At 38.2% G+C, this 25,424-nt stretch overlaps 1 protein-coding gene across 4 annotated transcripts; it reads right to left on the reverse strand.

Annotated features, from left to right (window-relative positions):
• Positions 1-434: 434 nt before the first annotated feature.
• Positions 435-24,425, reverse strand: ncln (nicalin). 4 transcript variants are annotated; one of them, XM_057840584.1, is made up of 15 exons: positions 24,151-24,425; positions 22,809-22,999; positions 19,484-19,628; positions 19,266-19,360; positions 19,115-19,195; positions 18,932-19,035; positions 10,196-10,284; positions 9,977-10,116; positions 9,677-9,903; positions 7,183-7,270; positions 6,971-7,009; positions 6,634-6,794; positions 3,804-3,857; positions 1,749-1,827; positions 435-1,668 (listed from the first exon to the last, which is right to left on the reverse strand). In XM_057840584.1, the coding sequence occupies exons 1-15, from the start codon at positions 24,323-24,325 to the stop codon at positions 1,606-1,608; spliced, it is 1,731 nt and encodes a 576-aa protein (XP_057696567.1). In that variant the 5' UTR covers positions 24,326-24,425; the 3' UTR covers positions 435-1,605. The 4 variants fall into 4 exon arrangements, with proteins under 4 accessions (XP_057696567.1, XP_057696566.1, XP_057696569.1 ...); XM_057840583.1 differs by having other exon boundaries at positions 6,634-6,797; XM_057840586.1 differs by having other exon boundaries at positions 437-1,668; positions 9,725-9,903.
• Between the last annotated feature and the right edge of the window lie 999 nt (positions 24,426-25,424).

The following is a 25,424-nucleotide window of genomic DNA, read 5'->3' on the forward strand; positions in this document are numbered from 1 at the left end:
CATCGCTGGAAGGGGGAAAAAAATATTGTGTAGAATAAAGAGGGAAAAATGGAACGACTAGTGTAGCCGAAAGTAGTGGAGTATAGGTAGCGTTTCTTCACAAATCTTCTCAAGTAAATGTAAAACGTATGGCTTAGTAAAACTACTCTTAGAAGTACATTTTTCTCAAAAAGTTACTCAAGTAAATGTAAAGGAGTACATGTAACGCGTTACTACCCACCTCTAATCACAGATGTTTTTTGTCTGTAATTGTCTTGTCAGAGTCATAAAAAAAAAAAAAAAAAAAAAAAAAAAGTGTTCGTTGATGAATTTTTTTCGTTATCGTCATTGTTGACAAAAACAGCACTGGTTAAAACATTAACTCAGTATTTATTATTTTTTTTCAAACTATGAATACCTATCCATATATTAACTTTGATAGAGTTCGGAATTTCCTGAAAAAGGTGTAAGAAAAAAAAGGCCAAATGTGTGTTAATTCATCATTTATATTTTTAATCACATTTTTATTCCCCCCAAAGATTTTTCAGGTGCAAAACTGTTCAATAAATTAACGGTCACAAATGTGCGACTTTAGAGTTGGAGAAAAAAAACACATCATGCAAGTAATGCACACAAACATAAAAAGAAAAAGCTCGCCTACAGATCACAGTTTAAAATCAAAATATTTTTCAGATTTTTCTTTTCACTATAGTCACTGGTGCACTTTAAGACAAACCTCCGTGTGTATTTGTGCCCACTTTACGTAACACGTGAACTTACAGGTTAGCCACAATCAGTAAAAGGTCATTGTAACACACAGTGGTGATAACAACAACAAAAAAAGTAATTATCAAGTTGGAGATGCACTCTTGCACACAAGGCTGTGATTAGACAAGAAAATGGACTTGTGGCTTTTTACCTTTTCAAAGATTTGACATTGGAAGGGTCAGAATAAGAAACTAAGCAATACACACACTATTAGAAATACTTCTACAGATCCAATTTTGACTGACAATTAAAAACAACGTGGAGTGGATATCTTCATTTAACGTGAAAGGTTACCTGCATACTACTTTACTTCACATTAACTTTAATGGTTCACTAAACGTCTGTCCGGCAGGTGTTCTTATTATTTTTTAAATATTTGCCAAATACGAAACTACCTTAGTGTGGACTTTTGGGTACTTCTCATTCATTAACATTTTGCCCGTATTCAGACTACGACCAAGTCATGTGGCCACATATACTGTAATGAGCATGAGCAAAACATTCAAGCTATGAAGTCATTGACAGTGATAGACGTCCAATCCATTTGAATTTGGTTTCCCTCCCAGTTCAAGTGCTTTGGATGTCCATCACAATTGTTTTGGAAAGGTAAAAAAACAAACTAAGTACTTATACAGTAAGACAGATTTGCATCCCCCCTGACATCAGTGCGTTAGTGGAGGCGGGGGGGAGTGTCTTAACACTTCAGACAGCATGCAGTTTTCAAGTTGGCAGCGACGACAGGAAATGACATCATAGGCATGTAGCAGAGGGTGATGGGAATGATTGGGGCAGCTTTGAAAAGCACCCTGAGAGTGTCGAAAACAAAGTTTGTGGGTGTTAAGGGTCGCGCTGTTGCCTTTAGTGGGCCTTCACTTTGGGTTGGGTGACTCTCCGTGCTACGCTGTATAAAATGCCAAAGTTCTAGGGAAGAGGAGGGGGGGAAAAAATGTGAACATTTTTAATCACTAATTTTTACAGATGAAATAACAGATGTGACTTACTTGGACAGCTAGATACATGGCGCCCAGGTAGGCGGCGATGCAGACGGCCAGCAGGAGGTCAAAGATAGCAGGCTTGACTCTATTCAAAAACAAAGTGACATTAATTGATTAGTCTCAATTAAAAATGTAGTGCACTCTAGTGCAGTGCTTCTCAATAATTTTGTTACACGCCCCCTCCCCTCAGGAAGACGTAACCCCCCCCCAACTCTCTGCTGCCACTGTAAATAATATGTCTATAAAATCATTACAAGTACACCTATGCATAAAATTGTGTCCTTATTAAAATTAAAGAAAAAAGTAATATAGATCAACTTACAATAAAGTATAACTTAATTAACATTGTTTTGTTTGTAACGGAAAAGACTTAAAGCGCATCAATTTGCCTGATCAGGGGAAAAAAAAGTCAAATCCAAACTGTAAACATTAAGGGTGTAACGGTACATGTATTTGTACTGAACCGTTTCGGTACGGGGTGCTCGGTTCGGAACGGAGGCGTACCGAACGAGTTTCTGACATAATATAACCCTAACTTTTCGAGGCTGAGAGTCGATCGGGTTACAGTTTCTTTGTGTAGATTATACTTACTCCGTCCTCTCTACTATAATGAGGACCAACACGGTACGACAGTATAACCCAGAAACGTCAACGGCGCGACAACGTGGCCGCCGCGAGAACGCAGTGAACACACCAGTCGCAGTGCGGCCGCGTGTTAGACGCGTCCCAGAAGCGGCTCAACATGACGCACGCGAAAAGAACGGCAGAGTTTATTATTTGACATGAGAATCGATCCTCCTGCGTCAATACTACTACCGGTAGCTAGAATCGGGCAGACCGGAAGTCACTCGTGTAAAAATACGGTGGAGCCGGTCAATTTTCAAACTAATATGCAATCGTAACCCACTTTTTGAGTCCATCAGATCTCGAGTGGTAGATCGGGCACAGTTGACTTGTCTTTGTTGATTTACTGCCGTCTTTCTCTGCTATAATAATAACCAACACTGCCCCGTGTTCAATACAAAACCCTCCTACCACAACAAAACAAGTAGGAACAAATATTCACATAGGAACTAAAGTTATACAACGTAAAATATACAATATAAATGAATACTACATCACATTTGTAAAATATAAAAACATAATAAATAATAGCCCATTTAAATAAAATAAATTGAAATGAGCTAAAACATCTGTAATTAAATAATAAGAATAATACACAGATCCTGCTTACACAATTAAATTTATTAATTTCTGTGTGGCGCTTAACTTGAGAAAATCCACCTATAAAGCTTTTGAAAATAAATTCATTCATTCAATCATTGAGGCATTTCATTTGTAAAATACATGTTAAAATCTTTGTCATTGGAATTGCTTTTCTCTTTAGCACAGGACTTCTTTTTTCTTCTTTCTTTCAGACAGAAAGCTGACCAATGTGCGGGGTCTGAAAGGCAAATTGTTGTTGGATTATCTTTAAATACCCGCTACTTTTTGAGCAGAATTCTAGCTTTGTATAGGCTAATGTTCCTATTGTTGAAAGCACAAAGGTGTGTAATAAACATCTAGCACATTTATATTTTGCATTTTGTTTTCTTACTGTACCGAAAATGAACCGAACCGTAACTTCAAAACCGAGGTACGTACCAAACCGAGATTTTTGTGTACCGTTACACCCCTAGTAAACATACACTCAAGACTTCTTGTTGATGATGAGGTTCAATAAATCACTTTCAGAATGAATATTTAATAGTGAAATGAAATGCATTTGTGTCATTATTTCATGGCAGAAACATACAATGGTTCCTCAGAATGTTCTGAGTTGATGTGCCAATTTTTTGTGTGCTTTTCAAGCCTCACTAACATGCAGGTTGCTGACGAATAAAGAAAGCAAAAATAAATATGAGTGCCATTTTCCAAGTCCATTTTCTCCTTAATTTTGGAAATCAATTTTTCGGGGCTGACCGACTGAGACTCTTTTTACTGTGCAGGGTCACATTTCTATTGTGATTGAATTAAATCTTGCTATTTCTGCGGTTTGATTTCAACTTCAAAAATAATCACCTGTAAGCGTTCATGGTCTGCTTGAGCTGGTCGTAAAACACAAACTCGGGATCCCTGAAAAGACAAAGGCAAGGCTGTTATATTTGTGAGCTACTAAAGTTAACAGGAAAGTGTTACCTTAATTTCTCATATCCAGGTGTAATGTAATAAATGAGATTAATTTGGGGGGAATAATAATGCATTTTATTTTAACCCTTTTATGCACAATTTCTTAAAGAATTTTTGTTAACCCTACAGAGCCCCTATTTAACACAGTGGCAGTGCTAGACATCCAATCTATTTCGCCCCTCCCATTCCCCTACAGATTTAACTTTTAGCGCTGTCATTTGCACAGAAACACAAGCATGCATAGCCAGTCTTCTTCTTTTCAATCTTCTTTTAAATGTATTGGATGTCTATCACTGTCAATGGCATGCAATCAGTTAAACACTATGGGGGGGGAAAAGAATTCAGTGTTACTTGAGCCCCTAACCAGTGCAGATTTCTGTTTTTATTTTAATTGCATTAATTTAGATTTATTAACATTGCATTCATTCATATATTTATATCATAAATATAAAAACTACCATACAGGTAGTCTCCGGGTTACAAAAACGGGCAACGTAAACTGAATTTCCGCGTAAATCGGAATTAACCCCTAAAGTACCCCTAAATCTTAAAATAATTCAAAAACATGTATTTACATCATTGTACTGTCCTCGCCAAGACAGTGGAGCTAAATCCTACCTAGACAGCAAGCTAAGCCGTAATCTTTCCCCATCTCTCTCTCGCTTGGCTGCACGACTTCTTGGTGGGAACAAATGCGCTCTTCCTCGTGTGTGAGCTCTTCTTCGTGTACGCCAAAATTATAGCATGCATCACAAAATGAAGGTCAATATTATAATCAAATGCACATTTTGCCAAAGGGCAGAACAGTCATATTAATAAAGTAAAAAATAATAGACTGCGAGGTAAAATAAGGTACTGTTTACGCGACTTAAAAAAAAAAAGACTGGAGACAAAATGGCGGACGTCACAACATCATTCGTGAAAAAATAGTATAAAAATAATTGCACATACAAGTAGTCCCATGGATTACGACGTACCCGATTTAAGTAATTTCGACTTTACGACAACGGAGTCTCGTCCGCTGTTTTGTCGCCAGTCTTTTTTTTTTTTTTTTTTAATTATGTTGACTTTTGTTTTGTGATGCATGCTTTTATTTTGGCGCAGAAAGCAGAGAGCAGGTAGTACTTCCACACGCAAGTAAGAGCGCATGTACACAAGAAGAACACATTTGCGCACACGAAGAAGAGTGCACGTGCACACACAAGGAAGAGCAACACCTCTATACAACACCTTTTGTACTGGTCATTATGAGTTTCCAATTTTGGTTGAATACTTGGGGCGAGTTTGTGATTGTTTTTGATGATGTGCGGATGCTAACTGATACATGCTAATTGTTTGTGTAGATTGTTATTGCTGTATCAGCAGGTAGTTATAAACGCAAATTTGAATTGTTGTTATTCAAGATGAAACTGAGTTAACTTCCTTTTTATTTTAGTTTAATTCCGCTAGCGTTGATGTCATCAGCAGCTGAATAAAGTCAGCAAACTACACAGACCGCTGACATCGTCATTTCGGAGTTCGCTGTCTAGCTAGGACTTCGCTACAACGTCTTGGCGGGGACTGTACAATGACGTATAATACATATTTTTGGGCAGTTATTTTGAGATTTGGGGGTATTTAAGGGTTAATTCTTCCTTACGCGGAAATTCAAGTTACGTCACCAGCACAGGAACAGAACTTGCTTGTTACTAAAACTACCTTAATTAATTTTTTAAAATAATATATATTTTTTTTAAAGGATAAAAACATCAAAATAATTGGTTATATTTTTTTTAAATGACCAAAAATAGTCACTTGCCCTATCAAAAGTTAAAGGTCTTAAGTGTCAACTTTTGAAGCTGTCCATTGTTATGACCACTGTCCCTAAAGGGGTGACTAATGAGCAGTGTTGTTAATAACGGCGTTATTTTTTTCAGTAGTGGGTAATCTAATTAATTACTTTTCTCATCTTGGCAACGCCGTTACCGTTACTGAGGACGGAAAGGCATGCGTTACTATGCGTTACTATATTGGTCGAAAAGTCTGAGGGAGACGGACTCACTGAGACGACAGAGCAGAGCAGGACTGGGGAGGAGGCCAGAAAGTTGTGACGCCGAGCAAACGCGATGCTAGGTAGCTCCAATAATACATGTTGTAGCCGATAGCCTACAAACTACGCCCGCATGTTATGGTAGATATGGTAGACATGGTAGATATCACATGTACTGTATATAGCTATAACTAGATGCAAAATGACAGACATGGCACTAAATGCGTTAGTAGACAGCCGCCATCTTAAAGCAGTAGACTTTTTAGGACGGCTCTGTTGTAGAGAACCTTCCCAGCGAACCTAAGTAACTTTTTATCTAAAATACTTCTAAATCGGCAAAATCTTGACTTGAATCTATCTTTAAACGATGAAACAGTTTTAAAACTTTCATATGTCAAAAGTAGAGAGAAGGGAACTAATGCAATAATGGGAGCAATTTTAACAACTTTTAACAGTTGATTCAGGGTAAAGGGTACATTTTTTTTTTTTTTTTTTGAGGAAAAAAAAAAAAGTAATTATCACCAATTACTTTGCCAAGTAACTAATTACTCTTACATTCAGGTAATTGAGTTACTAACGCAATTACTTTTTGGGAGAAGTAATTTGTAACTATAATTACTTTTTTTCAGTAAGATTAACAACACTGCTAATGAGACTGGGTCTAATACGCGTGTTGCCGATGGTGTCGTTTACCTCTTGTCTGCTTTGACGTAGTGCTTTTTGACATCCTTGAGGTAGCGTCCCAGGTGGTACTCCAGCGTGGACACCACGCTACTGTCCTTGTCCACCAGCTGGGCGGCTCGTGGCTGTGCTGTGAGCCAGTCAACCATAGCGGATAGGTGCTCCTCTTGTACCTGCTGGACGCAAAACACGTCATGGACTAGAACACTAAAAGCTAGGCTAAACACCTATTCCATACATATCTCAAACAAAGTCATTCAAACATTTAAATACAAATGGGTCATTTCGGTTATACTGTAGTTTATTCGCAAAGAATTGCCGTCACCCGGGAGAGAAGTGGCCTACTCACCATTTGTTCAGTGAAGATGTGCAGGTCACTGGGGGCTCCCTGGGAGAGCACGGAAGAAAAACTAATAAATCCACACTAAAATCTCATTTAAATTAATTTTGAGAACAAATGAGTCAAAACAGAATAAGAAATAACTTTAGGGGAAACCCCTCAAAAGATTATAAACCTGTTACAAGCAATGATTCTGATTCTCCATTTGACAGCGTCCTCACCTTTTCTGTGAGGTTATAGACGACTCGGGCCAGAGCCTCAGCTAGGACCTTTGTGTTTCTGCTCAGTTTCTCAATGTCTACGTGTGGCCTGCAACACACATTATACACACCACATGAGTATGAAGGAAAAAAAGGAGCGACAGGGAGTATACGTACATGGTAGGCCTGAACGATATTGGAAAAATACTATCATTGCGATTTTTGGTGTGGTTTGCGATAATGCGACATTAAAGTAGATGAACTTTCACCAAATAACTTAAATAGCTGTTTGGGAAAGGCCTGACAATATTGGCAACGATGGGTTACATTTACTCCGTTACATTTATTTGAGTAACTTTTTGAGAAAAATGCGTTTCTAAAGAGTAGTTCTACTAAGCCATACTTTTTACTTGAGTAAATTTGTGATGAAACGCTACTCTAACTCCGCTACTTACTTTTATTTTTGTCAGAGACGCCAACAGTGGCTCAACCAGTTTCACCAATGAGGCGTCGCAACAATAATCACGACTCCATTTTATCAATCAGTCTCAAGCATGCCGTTCTATGATCACGCCGGCTTCTTCAATCACATGGCGTCTTCAAAGCACCATAAGAAACTAAGTATTTGACCAAGAGCCCTGCCGTTAACATAAATCGAAAGCACAGATTTCAATCTCTCTCCCAGGTTTTATTTGGCACTTATTGACCACGGAAAACTGGAAATATGATTCTTATAGTTTCATAATAGAAACATGTTTTCTCCACTAGAGGGCAGTGCACTCATGTTCTTTGGAAAAATAATGTTTCATTCCTGCTGATTTTTTTTCTCTCGCCATAATTCAATGTTGTTGTTTTCTGTATTTCTTTGGCTTAATGTGTTAATGTAATATGTTATAGTACAGTATAATAATGACAGTTCATATAGATAACTTTGTGCTGAGAAAAAAAATACCATTAACTGACTGAAAAAGCAGTTTCTGCTCTTGCACTCCTCTTTAAAGAAACTGCTGTATTCGAAGACAAAACTTCTGTCATTGTTTGCATGCTATTCTCATTAAAATATGAAAACCTATGGTTTTAGTTAAAGCAGACACTGTATTTTCATTTGTGCGATTTTGACAAAGATCAGATCACATTTGATGGTGAAATTCCAAAAGGTTCAGATACTTTTTCATACTACTGTGTATATATTGCACGTCGTTGTGCTGAGAGTATTGTGCATCTGTGAATCGCGATGACAGTATTCAAACGATATGTCGTTGAGGCCTAGTGGGGGAGTAATTCAAGATGCTGACACATGACGTTTCACGGTAATAACTTGAAGAAATTCCCCATGTTATCCACAATCAATCATGGTAAAGCAATCATGGTAAAGTACTTTGGAATTAAACATTCAAAGCAACTGTGAGAACGTGAATTAAGATTTAAATCAACTAATGGTTTTTAGCGGAACTTAACCCCGTATGGATCTGGCATCCACATAGGTGGACATCAGATGTTGGGTCACATTATAGGCCACAATATTGACATTTGGTATACAAGTGTGACCCAAAATCTGATGTCCGCACATGTGGATGCCACATGTCAATTATTATTATTTTTTTGTATAATAATTAGTGTATTTGTTCTCATATTATTTATATATGATCTTTACAAATAGAAATTTATAATGTAAACTTGTATATAAATGGAACTTTGTATGTGGGTGTGTGTTCCTTCCTTATGAACTAAAATGAAAACAAATACATTCTGATTGTAGCCTTCAATAACACTCAAGGCAATTCCTAAACGCTTTTAAGGACAGTGGCAATATAACCCTTTATATGGCATGAATATTTTTATGATTATAAATTAATACAATGTTAATAAAAACTAATATAATACAATTACCGGTAAAATGAATAAAAACAGAAATAAACACTTATTAGGACTCCAAGTAACACTTTAAAGCATTCCCCCCCCCTCTATAATATTTAACCAGTATTCACCATTGATGGCGATGAGACATCCAATTCATTTAAACCAAGAAGACTGGTTGTGCTATATATAAAGTGCCATTGACGACACTAGATGTCCAATCCATTTTGAATGGGAGCGTATGTTCATTCTCCCATCCCTGTCGAAATTGAATGGATATCTAGAGTCGTCAATGGCAGCCAAATGAGTCCAGTGAGTGCACTGTAAGGGTTAAAAAAAAAAAAATTGTGTATTAAAAGGGTTCATTTCATGGTATTTTAATTCTTTGCCTGCCTTACGATAAACAAAGTTCAATCGATCTGGTAAGTATTGGCTGCGAATGCTCATCTTTCAATGCCATTGACAGTGCTTGTCTGATCCATTCGGAGTGGGGTGGGGGGGTCGCACAGCTCATTTGCTGCCAGCCTCTCCCAGTCTAAATGCATTGGACGTCTAAGCGCTGTCAATGGCGGCAAATAAATTTAAAAGGAGCTCTAAAAGATCAAGTCAAGCTGTAACTTAAATGAAATAATGTGTTCTCCTGTAGTAGTGAACCCACCCAGCAGGGGGCTCTCCCGCTCCGTAGCGAGGGGAGGAAGACACTGACCGCACGTCCATGATGCTGGAGCGCCGAGCCAGGCGGTGCGAGGGCAGGTGCGAGAGCGTGAAGGCCGGCAGGCGGCGGATCCCAAAGCGTTCGTGCTCCCACGCCAGCATGTCGTCGGCCAGGTTGATTTTCTTGTGGACCATTGAGAACTTCAACCCCGGGTATTGGCTGGCAGCCACCTGGGAGGAAAATTATTAAGATGTTTGCTACTAAAACATACAGTAATAAAATGTGTGAGTGTTGAAGACATACCTTCTCCAGCTCTCTGAGCAAAGCAAACTGAGGAGTTCCCTCTTTCGGAGGTTTGGACACATGCAGGTGCAAAGCATCTCCGTTGCCCAAAGTGTCCAGACACAACACGAAGGCCACGTTGTCCTGTAGAAGACTCGAATCTATGTAAGAAGAGCAAATCGAGAGTGGATGTGTTAGTAACATATTCAAAGTTAAAGAATGAAAAGACCTCAAGTGTACCTGTGTGGTCCAGATTGTCTTCTAGCCAGCGTTTGGTGCCCTGGTAGTTAAACTTCCCTCCACCAGATATAAAAAACAGCAGGTTGTATCTGAACACAGGTTGTACATAAAATTATTAGATTATATCAACTTGGGAAAAAAAATGTTGGGAAAAGTCATGGTATTGGTGACGTGGGTTTAAAAAAATAAATAAATAAAAGATCTGGGATCCCTACATCTCCATAAAATGTGATTCAAAATTCATGACTAGGCATGTGCCGGTATGAGATTCTGACGGTAAGATAACCTTAAGCAAAATTATCACAGTTTCACGGTATTGCAATTACAGCTCTAAAATGTGTTACTTTGAGATATCTGGGTTAAAAAAAAATTCCATTGAACACGATTTTCATTCTTTAAAACATATTAGCAAATTGGAACATAAGTAAAATGTTAAGTTAAAACAAATCCTCTAGTTGAGCGTAAACCCACAGGCACAACTTAACATTGTTATCATCAGAACAAAAATAATTGAATTATTTTCCATAAAAAGCACGAGTGTGTATGACTCTCCTTCTCAACACAGTTGCCAGAGAGAAAAACAACAACATTTTTTACCACCGCTAGACACACTAAACACATTGGAGTTAACTGGTAGGAAACGTTCATGATAGTGTTTACTAACCTTTAATTTTGTATAAATGCAAAATCATATCAGGTATTGCCTCCTCAGCAGCCACCCTCCGTCAACATGTTTGACAAGTCGGTTGGCCCTCCTCCTCTAAGCCGCGGCTGCCTGTAACTTTTCTGTAGCCGAAGTATTCCTATACCAGCGATTTCGTTTTCTTTGATGGGGGGAAAAGGTTCAGGAGTTTTACCTCCTCCAGCCATCGTGTAGCACAGCTGACTCACTGACACGGAGCAACAACCAGTGGGAAAGGTTTGAGCATTACAGCTGCAAGCGAGGAATATTTCCCTGCATTTATGCTACATAAAAAATAGCTAATACCTTAGGGACAGTATGACGACAACAACAACAAAATCGGTTTTGAAACAGTGACGTTTTCATACCACGGTATACCTTGAAACCGGTTATCGGCACATGCCTATTCATGACACACAATTCTCATATGCAAATGAGGCCATTAATGAAGAAATAAGAGGAAAAAAAAACATTACAGCCAGACAGTTTTTTTTTTTTTTTTTTTTTTTGCTCCAAGTCATTTAATTATTGGAAGAGAATCATGAAATTTGATGTCAGTGCGTATTGATGAGGTATGGTGTGATGCATAAACAAAAACTGCATATTTTGCTGTTTCTGGGAAAAAAAAAAAAAAAAAAAAAAAAAATCATGAAATATTTACTAATTACAAAAAAATAAAATGTACTTACATTTTTTCTTATTTTTTTAATGCATCGGAGAAGGTTAAATTAATTTTCCTGTCAGTAGGGATTATAAATAAAATTCAAATGTTGTCAGGGAATTGGTAACATTGCGGATTAAAAAATCATTTCAGAATCTTTTTTCCCCCCCCCAAGTGTGGCATCCTGAGCTAGGATAGCCATAGCTCCTGAGAATGTATGATCCAATTTCGTAACTCACCGTATTCAAAAGCAAAAGAGGCCATAAAGGAGAACATCTGAGAAAATATCTTTTCAGATGGGTATATCATTAACTACTGGAGTAGAATCCAGTCGAATAGCTGTAGAATAGTAGTAGCAACAAGGCCAGTCATGATGAATTTTAGTTGGAGACATCTTTTCTCATAAATTATTGCCGATATGCAATATTATTGTCAATTTTAACCAATTCAACCAATAATGTAGTGACAATACATCCTAATAAATCAATGTTTTTCAACCACTGTGCCGCGGCACACTACTGCGCCGTAGCTGGAAAATCATCCACTTTCACCTAATTGCTCTAAAACTGTTTTTTGAAAATGGACCCACAAATGTGCTGTTGCCGAGTGTCTGCGCTGTCCAATGGTAGATAATCATGTAATACTTTTCCTTATCAGCAGGTGGCAACAGGTGGCTAATTTCTTTGTTTACTGATGTGTCAGGAGGAAGTGACAGTAGCATTAGCCGCGAGCAAAACGACGGAAAGGTTTTTCCAAAATGAAAGATGCCAATTCAGAACTGGACACTCGACAAAATTCAGAGTATGAGTAGCGGTTTAAAAGAGAAAAAAGTTGTTTCCTTGATGAAAGTCACTGGCATGCAGCAATGTAGCAAAAGATATCTTTCATTGGAATTTACCAAAGTTTTACTGGGTATGCGATGATAGCTATTCCAGTAAAACAGGCCCAGATGTCACTGAGAGTGAGTAATAGTATGACTATAAAGTGGCTACTTCTTTGTGTGAGTTTGATTTTGATTCAGTAAATTACTTTACTAGGCCTTCTCAAAAAATTAGCATATTATGATAGTTAATAATTTTTTGTAATGTACTCATAAATATTAGAATTTCATATATTTTAGATTCATTACACACGACTGAAGTAATTCAAGCCTTTTATTGTTTTAATATTGATGATTTTGGCAAAAAAGTCAAGAAAATCCCTATCTCAAAAAATTTGCATATCATGAAAAGGTACTCCAAAGAAGCTACTAACCTAATCATCTGAATCAACGAATTAACTCAAAACCCCTGCGAAAGATTCCTAAGGCTTTTAAAAACTCCCAGCCTGGTTCATTATTCAAAACCGCAATCATGGACAAGACTGCCGACCTGACTGCTGTCCAGAAGGCCATCATTGACACCCTCAAGCAAGAGGCTAAGACACAGAAAGAAATTTCTGAGCAAATAGGCTTTTCCCAGAGTGCTGTATCAAGGCATCTCAGTGGGATGTCTGTGGGAAGGAAAAAGTGTTGCAGGAAACGCTGCACAACCAGAAGAGGTGACCGCACCCTGAGAAAGATTGTGGAGAAGGGCCGATTCCAGACCTTGGGGGACCTGCAGAAACAGTGGACTGAGTCTGGAGTACAAACATCCAGAGCCACCGTGCACAGGTGAGTGTCAAACAGCGGCAGAAGCGCCTGACCTGGGCTACAGAGAAGCAGAACTGGACTGTTGCTCAGTGGTCCATAGTACTTTTTTCAGATGAAAGCAAATTTTGCATGTCATTCGGAAATCAAGGTGCCAGAGTTTGGTGGGAAGACTGGGGAGAAGGAAATGCCAAAATGCCTGAAGTCCAGTGTCAAGTACCCACAGTCAGTGATGGTCCGGGGTGTCATGTCAGCTACTGATGTTGGTCTACTGTGTTTTATCAAGGGCAGGGTCAATGCAGCTAGCTATCAGGAGATTTTGGAGCACTTCATGCTTCTATCTGCTGAAAAGCTTTATGGAGATGAAGATTTCATTTTTCAGCACGACCTGGCACCTGCTCACAGTGCCAAAACCACTGGTAAATGGTTTACTGACCATGGCATTACTGTGCTCAATTGGCCTGCCAACTCTCCTGACCTGAACCCCATAAAGAATCTGTGGGATATTGTGAAGAGGAAGTTGAGAGACACCAGACCAAACACTGTGGATGAGCTTAAGGCCGCTATCAAAGCATCCTGGGCCTCCATAACACCTCAGCAGTGCCACAGGCTGATTGCCTCCATGCCACGCCGCATTGAAGGAGTCGTTTCTGCATAAGGATTCCCGACCAAGTATTGAGTTGAGTGCATAGCTGATTTAATTAATTGAAGGTTGACTTTTTTTGTATTAAAAAACACTTTTTTGTATTGGTCAGATGAAATATGCTAATTTTTTTAAGATTGTTGTTTTTTCTTGACTTTTTTTTTTGCCAAACTGATCAATATTAAAACAATAAAAGGCTTGAACTACTTCAGTTGTGTGTAATGAATCTAAAATATATGAAAGTCTAATGTTTATCAGTACTAGAGATGTCCCGATCCAATATTTGGATCGGATTGGACGCTGATATGGGCAAAAAAATGCGCATCGGTATCGGATCGGAACACGGGAAAAATTCCGATCCTTTTTTTTTTTTTTTTTTAACAGTCCGGTCCGGGTTTTCCAGCGCACCGATTTACATAATCATTCCAGTTTTTGCATCGGTTTCCCTAAAATCCGGTCCGTATTTTACGGCACACCTTCAACACACTACATTTACATTACCGTCTCCCAATTTACCGAGAGACTTTATCGGTAAAAATGTCAGCTGTGTGTGATCATTTCACCTTAAAGGACGACAAAGACGAAGAGGCAGAGAGCAACATATGCCACAATAAAGTCAAGCGTAGTGGTAAAGCTGTAAGAAGTTTTAATGCAACCAACCTAATCAAGCATTTAGCAAAATACAACCACAAACAATATGAGGAGTATGTTAAGAAAACCGAAGACAAAAAGAAAGGTCCTACGCAACTAACACTGGCAGAAACTTTTGCTCCGCGTGACAAACTGGCACTCGACAGTCCCAAAGCCCAGGGAATAACAAGAGTCATTGCCGAAGAATTCATTCTGGATGACGAGCCATTATCTCATGTGAGTAAAACCATCCAACACGCAATTCGGCCGCTGAAGATTCGAGAACGATTCACAAACATCCAAATTCCGATTATTGAAATATGTCATGTAAAGCGGAACTTATACACAGCGCGGTCTTCGGGATGCAATGAGAAACTGACCGCATTGCGTCCCGAAAGTAAACATAACTTGTCTTAGACCCGGGTAATGCCAATGCTCAACTCACGGCTTTAGCTCAACTCATGCCGCTGGATAAAAAACACACAAATACCTGAATTCTGCTGACAGCCGCAACAAACTACGTCAACGTCGTTTTACTGGAGATAATAGATATCATACAGTGGGGAGAACAAGTATTTGATACACTGCCGATTTTGCTGGTTTTCCCACTTGCAAAGCATGTAGAGGTCTGTAATTTGTATCATAAGTTCTCTTCAACTGTGAGGGACGGAATTTAATACAAAAATCCAGAAAATCACGTTGTATGATTTTTAAATAATAAATTTGCATTTAATTGCATGAAATAAGTATTTGATACATCACAAAAATCAAACTTAATATTTGGTACAGAAACCTTTGTTTGCTATTACAGATACCAAACCTTTCCTGTAGTCCTTGACAAGGTTTGCACACACTGCAGCAGGGATTTTGGCCCACTCCGCCATGCAGATCTCCTCCAGAGCCTTCAGGTTTCGGGGCTTCTGCCGGGCAACACGGACTTTCAGCTCCCTCCATAGATTTTCTATCGGGTTCAGATCTGGTGACTGGCTAGGCCACTCCAGGACCTTAAGATGCTTCTTATGGAGCCACTCTTTAGTTGCCTTGGCTGTGTGCTTTGGATTGTTGTCATGCTGGAAGACCCAGCCACGACCCATCTTCAGGGCTCTCACTGAAGGAAGGAGGTTGTCAGCCAAGATCTGGCGATACATAGCCCCATCCATCCTCCCCTCAATACGGTGCAGTCGTCCTGTACCCTTGGCAGAGAAGCAGCCCCAAAAAATGATGTTTCCTCCTCCATGTTTCACGGTTGGGATGGTGTTCTTGGGGTTGTACTCATCCTTCTTTTTCCTCCAAACACGACAAGCCGAGTTTAAAGTTCAATTTTGGTCTCATCCGACCACATGACCTTCTCCCATTGCTCCTCTAGATCATCCAGATGGTCAGTGGCAAACTTCAGACGTGTCTGGACATGCACTGGCTTCAGCAGTGGGACCTTGCGTGCGCTGTAGGATTTTATTCCATGATGGCGTAATATGTTTCCAATGGTTTTCTTCGAGACTTTGGTTCCAGCTCTCTTCAGGTCATTGACCAGGTCCTGCCGTGTAGTTCTGGGCTGATCCCTCACCTTCCTCATGATCAGTGATGCCCCATGAGGTGAGATCTTGCATGGAGCCCCAGAACGAGGCAGATTGAACGTCAACTTGAACTTCTTCCATTTTCTAATAATCGCTCCAACAGTTGTTACCTTCTCACCAAGCTGCTTGCTTATTTTCCTGTAGCCCATCCCAGCCTTGTGCAGGTCTATTATTTTATCCCTGATGTCCTTATACATCTCTTTGGTCTTGGCCATTGTGGAGAGGTTGGAGTTTGTTTGTTTGAGCATGTGAACAGGTGTCTTTTATACAGGTAACAAGTTCAAACAGGTGCAGTTACTTCCGGTAATGAGTGGAGAACAGGAGGGGTTCTTAAAAAAGAACTAAGAGCCGAAATATTTACTAGTTGGTTTATTTATCAAATACTTATTTCATGCAGTTAAATACAAATTTATTATTTAAAAATTATACAATGTGATTTTCTGGATTTTTGTATTAGATTCCGTCCCTCACAGTTGAAGAGAACTTATGATACAAATTATAGACCTCTACATGGCTTGCAAGTGGGAAATACAGCAAAATCGGCAGTGTATCAAATACTTGTTCTCCCCACTGTATGTATATAGAACCAGACACTACACGACAGACTCGACTGCGTTAGCAACATTGAAGTATTGAAAACCAGATGCGTTAGTAAACAGCCGCCATCTTAAAGCAGAAGACTTCCCTAGTAGGCTGTTGTGAACCTTCCAAGCGAACCTAATTAACTTTTTATCAAAAATACTCCTAAATCGGCAAAATCTTGACTTGAATCTATCTTCAAAACAGTTTTAAAACTTTCACATGTCGAAAGTAGACAGAAGGGAAATTATGGAATAACAGGAGCAATTTTAACAACTTTAACAGTTGATTCGCAAAATTAAATGAATTGAATGTAGTTTAAAGCTGCTGATACAGAATGGGGACTTGAGTATTTTATTTACTGTTTTAAAATGTTAACTTGATACCGAAATAGTCGTTTATGTAAACCTGAGAGGCTTTTTATACAATTTTTGTAACTAATGCACGAAACATTAAAAGCATCTAATAGCTTGGGGGATTTGTGGGATTTTCCACTGAGGTTGTTGGTGTGTTTTGCTTTTTTAAGACAGTTTACAATATTATTTGCATGTTTTACTGACTGACTATGCCATTTCTGTTTGTTATTTATAATGTTTTGTGTTTGTCACTGAATAAACAGGTCAGTTTCTTGTTACCAACCGTTGTGTGTTATTCAAACTCACCTAATTCAGCTGGCTAGTTGTTATCAAGGGTACTAAAACCTTTTTCAACATGAGTCTGACAACTAAGTAAGGAGGCTAAATAACTTTAAACTTTAACACATGCTCAGATAGGTTGGTATCGGCCAGTATTGGTATCGGATCGGAAATGCAAAACAATATCGGTATCGGATCGGAAGTGCAAAAACCTGGATCGGGACATCCCTTATCAGTACATTAGAGAAAATAATAGAACTTTATCACAATATGCTAATTTTTTTGAAGAACTAGTATATTGGTATTATAAGCTACAAAATGTCATTTTTATATTTTTTTTGCTGGTGGTGTGCCTTGGGAAATTTATAAGGAAAAAAAGTGAGCCTTGGCTCAAAAAAGGTTGAAAAATACTGTAAAAGGTCACCAATTCAAATTCTATAAATTAAGGAAAAAAGTGCACTTTTCGTTCTGCATGTGGTGTCAATAAATGGATTTTTTTCTTTTTTTTTGTTTTTGCATCGTTTGCATATGCTGTAAACCAGCGAATTTTCATGTTTGAAGTGTCACCTTTTAACCGCAATTTTGCGTTTTGGAGAAGACTGCCAATGTTTTATAGCAAGTGGTTAGTACACATTGTCTTTTTTCCCATTAGCCTCAATGTAGCAATGCTACCGTTTTACAATGTTTATCATAGATGTGTTTCTTATTTTGTATGTCTGAACTCCATGGCGTGTTGATGACCAATAAACATCAAAGGAACTGGAGTCTCATATGCAACCAACATGCACGTGTGCAGAGCTCACACAGCACACACAAACATATGCATGCACAAATGTGTGCACGCACTCATGCATGCAGCGATAAATCACAGCCAGGAATTTTTTTAATTTACCATACAATAAATTGACATTATTGCATATCGTGACAGGCTTGATAGCTCATTCATGTAGTAATTAGTTTGTACTTGTAAATAGCTCTACTCTACTAGAGCTTTTCATTGCTAATGTAGGATGCTAGTCACTTGGTGCTGTAAATCTCAATTATCTCTAAAATCCATAATCTGTTTGACTGGTGGCAATTTTTTTATCACTAGTAAGGTGCTCTTGAAGCGATCTGACAATATTGAGAAATTGATTACCACATTGGAAAAACTAGAAACTTTTCCCACGGATATTATTGATTTGTGTATTGATTTCTCATCATTGTTTACTAATAAAACTTTTCTATGTACAGTATACACCAAATGTATTTGTTAGTTCTACTTAAAAATGTTATTTGCAATTGTGTGAAATGCTATTTACTTCATCAAACCCTGTCAAATAGCCCATTGAAATAAAAAAGTGCAACGTAGCGTCCTGCCCATAATGTTTTGAGGTTAAATTAATTTTTTTTCATTTGTTGTTCTAGATAAACTCTCTGGCTAGCAAATAAAAGGGGAAATAGTTTGGAATTGAAATAATTTTATTTTTGTTTCAGTACCGTGACTCAAAGTTTTTTCTCTTTAGTCATTGAGACAAAAACCCTTCTTAATGTCCCGTTCATAACAATTCAAATACTGTGACTTCCACCCCTATATTTTTTGTTCACTTATTTTGTGTTTTAACGCACAAAGTTGTGTTTTCTTTCTTTTTTTTTCTTTTTTTTTTTTTAAAGTGTTTTCTCAATATCTTAATTGCGCCACTTCAGAGAATGAACATGTGCTCACCCGGCATGCGTCCTCTTGTAGGTGTAGAGTTTCGAGAAGAGCCGGGCCAGCTCCAGTAACATAGACACGCCGCTTCCATTTGAGTCGGCGCCATACGACAGCCACTGCATATGCGGAACAAACCGGATGAGTTACAGTATTATTCTATTTCAATATTTCTCATTTTCAAACTGACGGTCGTACCGGAGCGACTCCGAAGGAGTCGTAATGAGCCACCACCACGATTGTGGGCAGGTCCTCTCCTCCGACACCGGTCAGGCGGCCCTGAGAGATAACACGATTATTAAATTTTTTTTTAATTGTTTTTTTTTTTTATGTCAGTTCAGTTACTCACCTCCAGACTGGTGATGGCCCAATCACTCATGGCTTTGCTCTGAGCACCACTAGTGACCATCTGGAAGCCATTGGCTGTGGCTGTGTGTAGCAACACTACAAAACAACAATAAGTTAAAAGGCTTGTGAATATATTAAATTGACTGCAGTGTCATTTATAAGCTCAGGAGCGGAGTCTAGACAAAATGTCTTGATGTGCTCGATTCTATAAGCGTTTACCTTCAGCTGCCGACAAGGCTCCCTGGGAAGACGAGGAAGTCAGGGTTTGGGTGTAAATGGACAGCAGTTCCTGATCCTCCATTGCAAAGTAGACCGGCACGATGGTCTCTGTGGACAACATCTCTGGCTCCAGCTCCATGAATTGCTGCCAAAAAAAGACAAAACCACAATTTCATAAGGTGGCAAAAAAAGGAAAAAATGCTCTCAATAGACAAAAAACTCTTAAGTGACAGTTAAATTAGTCAAAACTAAAGCAACATTTTTGACTATATCGATATTAGAGCTGTCCCGATTGTCGACGTCATCCATGACGTAAATGCGTCGACAGTTAATGAAGGGTTAAAAAAAATATTTGCGCATGAAAGTTGAGAAGGACGCTAGCGCAAGTGGGGGAAGTGCGCACCAGAGTAGACAAAGCATGGACTTGTTACAACAAAACACAGGAGGGTAAACTGTCTTGTGCAGTCTCTGCTACCAAGTACCAAGCTTGCATACCATGGCAACACACGTGAATTAACAGCCGAAGTGGCGTCACCCAGTTGCAATTTTGGAAGACGACAGGAGTCAACAAGCAGGCAGATCGCAAGTCCATGTAACTAACTAACGACATATCAACGTGCATCATCAAGTTATTTTCACATACTTCACTCCAGTGACACGTGACATTTATTTATCTACTCTGCTGCTGCTCCCGAAAGCTGTACGTCTCACAACGCGCAGATTCTATTTGTTAGAATGATGGATTCTCCTGCTTGGGGAAAAAACATTAAAAAAAAAAAAAAAAAAAAAAATGGAAACAGTGGCCTGCTTGACTGTCCTAATCTTATTTACTTTATATTATAACGTATTGTGTATATGGCGGAAAACACAGACAAGGCTGAAAAAGAAGTTTCTGCTCTTGCACCCCTCTTTAAAATCAACTGCTGTATTTTAAGCCAAAAGAACTGTTGTGTTAGAACAATACAGTATGTCTATATGCTGCCATAGTAGTTTCATGGCACATTATGCCCCAGGACTATTTTTAATTTGTCCGTTTTACCCTGGTGACCCCTGTTTACAGACACCGCGCAACTCCTTTTGTTTCAACCCAGCCATAAAAAGAAGGCAAGTAATTATATTTTTTATCCAAAATGTCTATTATTTTTGGTTTAGAGTCATTAATTGATGTCTAATATTTAAAAAAATTAAACGATTTTTAAAAATTATTCACTCGCATATGAACCTTTTGAAAAAATTACGTCACAATGACAAAAATAGCGTCTTTAAAGAGGTCACGGATAGCTACCTAATAACTAACGCTTAATTGTATTTTTTTTGTTACTGTCGTAATTATGCTCTCACCTCGAGTTAGGGTTTAGTGGCTTAAAAATTAATTTTTGAAAATGCCCTCCTGTTCAAAATTTTTCTTCCCCCAGAAAATTGAGATTTTAAGCTTTCCAATGATTTATCACAAATACATATAGGACAATTTTGAAATCTGGCTCAGAGCGGAACTTAAAAGTCACCTGAGTGTTTTCTGCCATATACATACAGTATTATACTATAATATTAATGCTACATATTTTTAATATGTAGTTTTTTTTTTTTTAAAGAATTGTTTTGAATTATGTTTGAAAGGTGAAGTCACAGTGTTCTGAATCTGTTTTCATTCCATTCTTTTGCACAAGTTAATGCTATCAGCATTTGACCTCATTGTTTATTAGTGATTATTGTTATTCATGTGTTTATTTGTACTTTAATAAAGAATTGAGCTGTTCCATTTTTTTTTTGTGTGTGAATTAATAAGCGTCAACAAAAATTTAATTGCTAGATCAGTAAAAAAAAAAAAAAAATAGTCGTTTTGGACAGCCCTAGTTGACATGGAATGACTGGAAAAACAGTTAACAGCAAAGTCTTTGTCAACAGGTTCAGAGTGAGAAAAAGCCTCCAGACAGAGCGGTCAGATGGTATTATGAAAGCACTTGAATAGGATCTGCTGTGAAAAGCTCATTAGCGGAACAATTTTAAAAGTCAACCAGGATAGCATTACACTTGACGGACTAGCACTTTTTTCCACGTAAAAGAGGACTTTTTTTTTTTTTTTTTTAACACATCTTTTTGTGTCTTGTTCAATAATTTTGAACAAACACAACCAACACTGATTATCGGAATGAAGTCAAAGTAAGATGGCATGTTGAAAGTGACTGGTGAAAATGGTGGTGACACAATTATGCATTCCATGCATTATTAACACGATGGCGTAGTTCAAATATAAATCCAGGCAACATACAGATGAATTGGAATTAAAATAATCAGGCATCTTCAATTCTGTAACTGGTGTTGACTAGGGCTGCAGCAATTATTTAAGTACTGGTAATCGATTAATCTATCAACGAGTTAGTTTGAATAACCGAGTAATCGGATTAGGAACATTTAATGCGTTGCAGAATAAACTTTAGGAGATCTAAAACAATGGCTTGCTGAGATTGCACTTTCAAAAGAGCATTAAATGCGAATACAAAATAAAAGCCCTGAGTGTTTCTTCAAACTATGCAGAATAGCTCTTTCATTTAAAAATAAATTAAAATACCTGAGCTTAGCTTAAAAAATAAATAAAATGAGGTTTTAAGTACAACAAAAGAACAAGTAGCTAAGTTCCATAGCAAAAGTCCGCTGGCTTAAATGTTATAAAATGCTAAAAAAATTTTTTAACAATGCTCTTTAAAATCGTTCAAACATATATTCCCACATAAAAACCGCTAAATATACCTACAAACTAAATTATGAATGCATAAAAAAAAGCATGTTTGCTCAAACAAAAACTTACCTTACAGTATGTTGGTCTTAACAGGGAGCAGCTGGATTCAGAGATGTTAAATGAGTTATGCCATATTCACTGTTGCCAGTGGAGGGCAGTGCATCAACCCAATAAATAAAACTAAATGCAAAAACGTTCAAAACAAACCCTAACCTTACAATACCATTCTAATTGAACGAATCCTCAAAGCAGCAAAATTTGACTCGCAGCGCTTTTTCTAATCAAATTACTCTAGTTAATCGATTAATCATTGCAGCACTAGTGTAAACACTTGTGGAATGCTCATCTTTCAGAGCCGTTGACGGCGCCAGAGGCCCACTCCATTTTCCCAGTCAAAATGAAATGGACAACTAAAGAACACAGCCAATGGCAGCTATTGAGTAGTCTAAGGCTTAAAGCTGAGGCGTGCTAGAATTGTGAGGGCAAAAAAGAACAGGGAAGTGAAATCAACAGATTACTGCAGACAGTGTATGTTGTAATGAGCCAAAGTTTTAGCTGTCCTGTTATACTGTACATCTAGATAAATACCTGTACTATGTCCTGGGGCATAGTGGACATGTTTTGGGGCAGAATGATGACCACAGCCCCAGCCGATTGGCGTAAGGCTTTCTGATACTTGTCGTAGGTAAAGTCAGCCAGCCGCATGATGATACATCGGCGACTTAGCACCTCTGCCTCCACAGTACGCGCTTCTGTGTTTAGGATGGCATTTCTCGTACCTGAGGAAAACCACACACAAGTTTTTCTCCCTTCCATTGCTTATTGGCACAAAATGTTCTTGTATGAGGAAAAAACAGCAGCATGACGACAAGGGCTGTCAAGATTTGTCATGAAGACCTTGACGATCAAATTCGTTGACAACTATGTAATTACAAACACTTAGTGAAAAATGAGATAAAATGTAGTGACGCTAATATCTTCTAAAACTGTTAACAGCGCTAAAAAAAAACTTCTGTTTTCATCAGTACTTTTACTCCCATGTATCAACTTAATGGTTTAAATGATAAAATAACAAGCTTTTGACAGCTAGCAATTGCAAATAAGAATACAGTGTACCTGGACACATGATCACTTCAACACACAATCTTTTCGACATCCGGCTTGATAAAACGATATCTCGATTCTTGACAGGAGTATATCGATAACCTTTTGGGATACTACGTATCACGATATATCACCATTTCGATATTTTGTCACACCACTAGTTGCACTGTTAAAAAATGTCCAATTTTTCAGAAAATTTGCTTTATACACAACCAACCCTTGTAGTTCAAACAGAAAGACATCTATGGATGTCAATAGCAGCCACGAAGTTAATTATTCATATGGTTTTGATGTGTAGATTCAATAAATAGATATGACAGATTCGACAAAAATGACAGTCATTAAACAATGTATATTTATCATTATTGTGGCTACACTGAACACACAATGTCACCTAACCAAAGAATTTTAAAATATAAATTAGGGATGTCCCCGAAAGAAAAAGAAAAATGAAATTTGGATATGCTTTATTCCCTTCAATACATTTCCCAGGTAATCGAGTACTCGATATCCGCAGATCCTCAAAATAGGGTGACTCGGACTCGCATGCAAAAATATATGATGGAGCATTCTTAAGCTAAAATTAAAAAAATTTTAAAAATGCATTCGCTGTTGCTTTAAACCCAGAACAGCTACTAGCCTTACTAGCAATGCACGCAAAATTAGCCACGAGCTAATTCAAGCTAACCCACTACATGTCATAATTTGAACGCCAATCGATAAAAGATTTAACTGTAGCTAAAAGGCTGAATTTGGCTACCAGTCAGTGTTTTTTTTCGTGTTTTATAATGACATTGAGATTGTAGCTGAGCATAGTGGGACTTACCGTAGGGTTGTCCCTGCAGGTCATACTGCTGCATGCGATATACAGTGAACTCATGTGCGGCTTCGGCCGGGAGAGGTGACACTAAAATAAGCACCGCGGGGATAAATACGATAAAAGTGAGGGGAAAGGAAGCTTTAAACATGTTGTCGAACACTTCGCTCGCTTCCTCGAACATTTTGGCGACTGCAATCGGTTCACAGAAGGGAATGAAATATTAGCGTCCGCAGTCCCTGCTAGGTGTCTGACAGCTCGCTGCTACTCACTCAATCGGACAATTTTAATCAGGCAAGATGCTCATTAATTAAAGAGCCACATTTTTTAAATTTCGTGTTTTATAAATAACAAATACTTTTTAAATACACATTTATTATACATCTAAATATAAAAACACACACAAACATTTGCCACCGTCGGTCAGGCATAATCTAGGACAGCTTTAACAATCCTGGCTGTAAATTCCAAAAATTGTCCGCTAAGGGGCGCTGGTACACCGTAAAAGTGACAACTGCAGACCGTTCATTTGGTGCCTATGATAAACGAGTTTAACTCGTTCTGTATTTTTCTGCATTTACTACTAGTACAGGATAATCTTTTTTTCCCCTAGTTGTAAGAATAATTATTCAATTAATTGATTCCAGCACACTTCATAAGATCATCATCTGAGTATTGAACAAAAAACAGAAAAAACGATAACATCTCAATAAATGATAATGTAAGGCAAGAACATAGTTTTAGTCTCAACATTGGTAGGGACGATATAACAGCATAACCTCCATGTATACTTTTTGCTCAGGACGGGACATTAATAAAACCAAACAGATTATAGAACGGGGCTACATTTCCAGTGGCACCCCTATGAGTTTGTTGGCCACCCCACTGGCCACCCCGCTTGCCAGTATATGGTTAGATTGTTGTAGCATCAGTTATGCATTTCATCCCAAAGGCAAATCTGCCAGCACCTGCTTTTCCCCAGTAATTATTTTGTTTTGTTAAATGTACACCTTATGCCTAATATATACATAACACAATAAAACAGAATTGTTGTGGAACTCAAAATGTTGACTGGACAGTTATGGACTATGCACATTAAATCATTAGTAACATCAAATATTACACAATACACCAAAGTATATCAGTAGCCGTGTTCTTAAGTCTTTCTGATAGTTTTCCCCTGACCTTTTTACTGCAATAATATAACGAAAACCTGAAATTATGGCTTTTAATTTTGGTGTGCCACCCCAAGATTTTAAGTGGCCCCATCTGGCCACCCCTAT

The sequence above is a fragment of the Corythoichthys intestinalis genome, chromosome 7 (assembly GCF_030265065.1).
Source record: "Corythoichthys intestinalis isolate RoL2023-P3 chromosome 7, ASM3026506v1, whole genome shotgun sequence".
Classification (NCBI taxonomy): domain Eukaryota; kingdom Metazoa; phylum Chordata; class Actinopteri; order Syngnathiformes; family Syngnathidae; genus Corythoichthys; species Corythoichthys intestinalis.

What these genes read in the sequence shown, in the direction of transcription:
- ncln (XM_057840583.1), bottom strand. Translation starts at nt 24,325, where the DNA reads ATGTTCGAGGAAGCGAGCGAAGTGTTCGACAACATGTTTAAAGCTTCC. An exon ending in CCTGCAGGGACAACCCTACG is followed by an intron (nt 23,000 to 24,150) that starts GTAAGTCCCACT and finishes GGTTTTCCTCAG; the next exon opens with GTACGAGAAATGCCATCCTA. An exon ending in AGACAATCTGGACCACACAG is followed by an intron (nt 10,117 to 10,195) that starts GTACACTTGAGG and finishes CTTCTTACATAG; the next exon opens with ATTCGAGTCTTCTACAGGAC.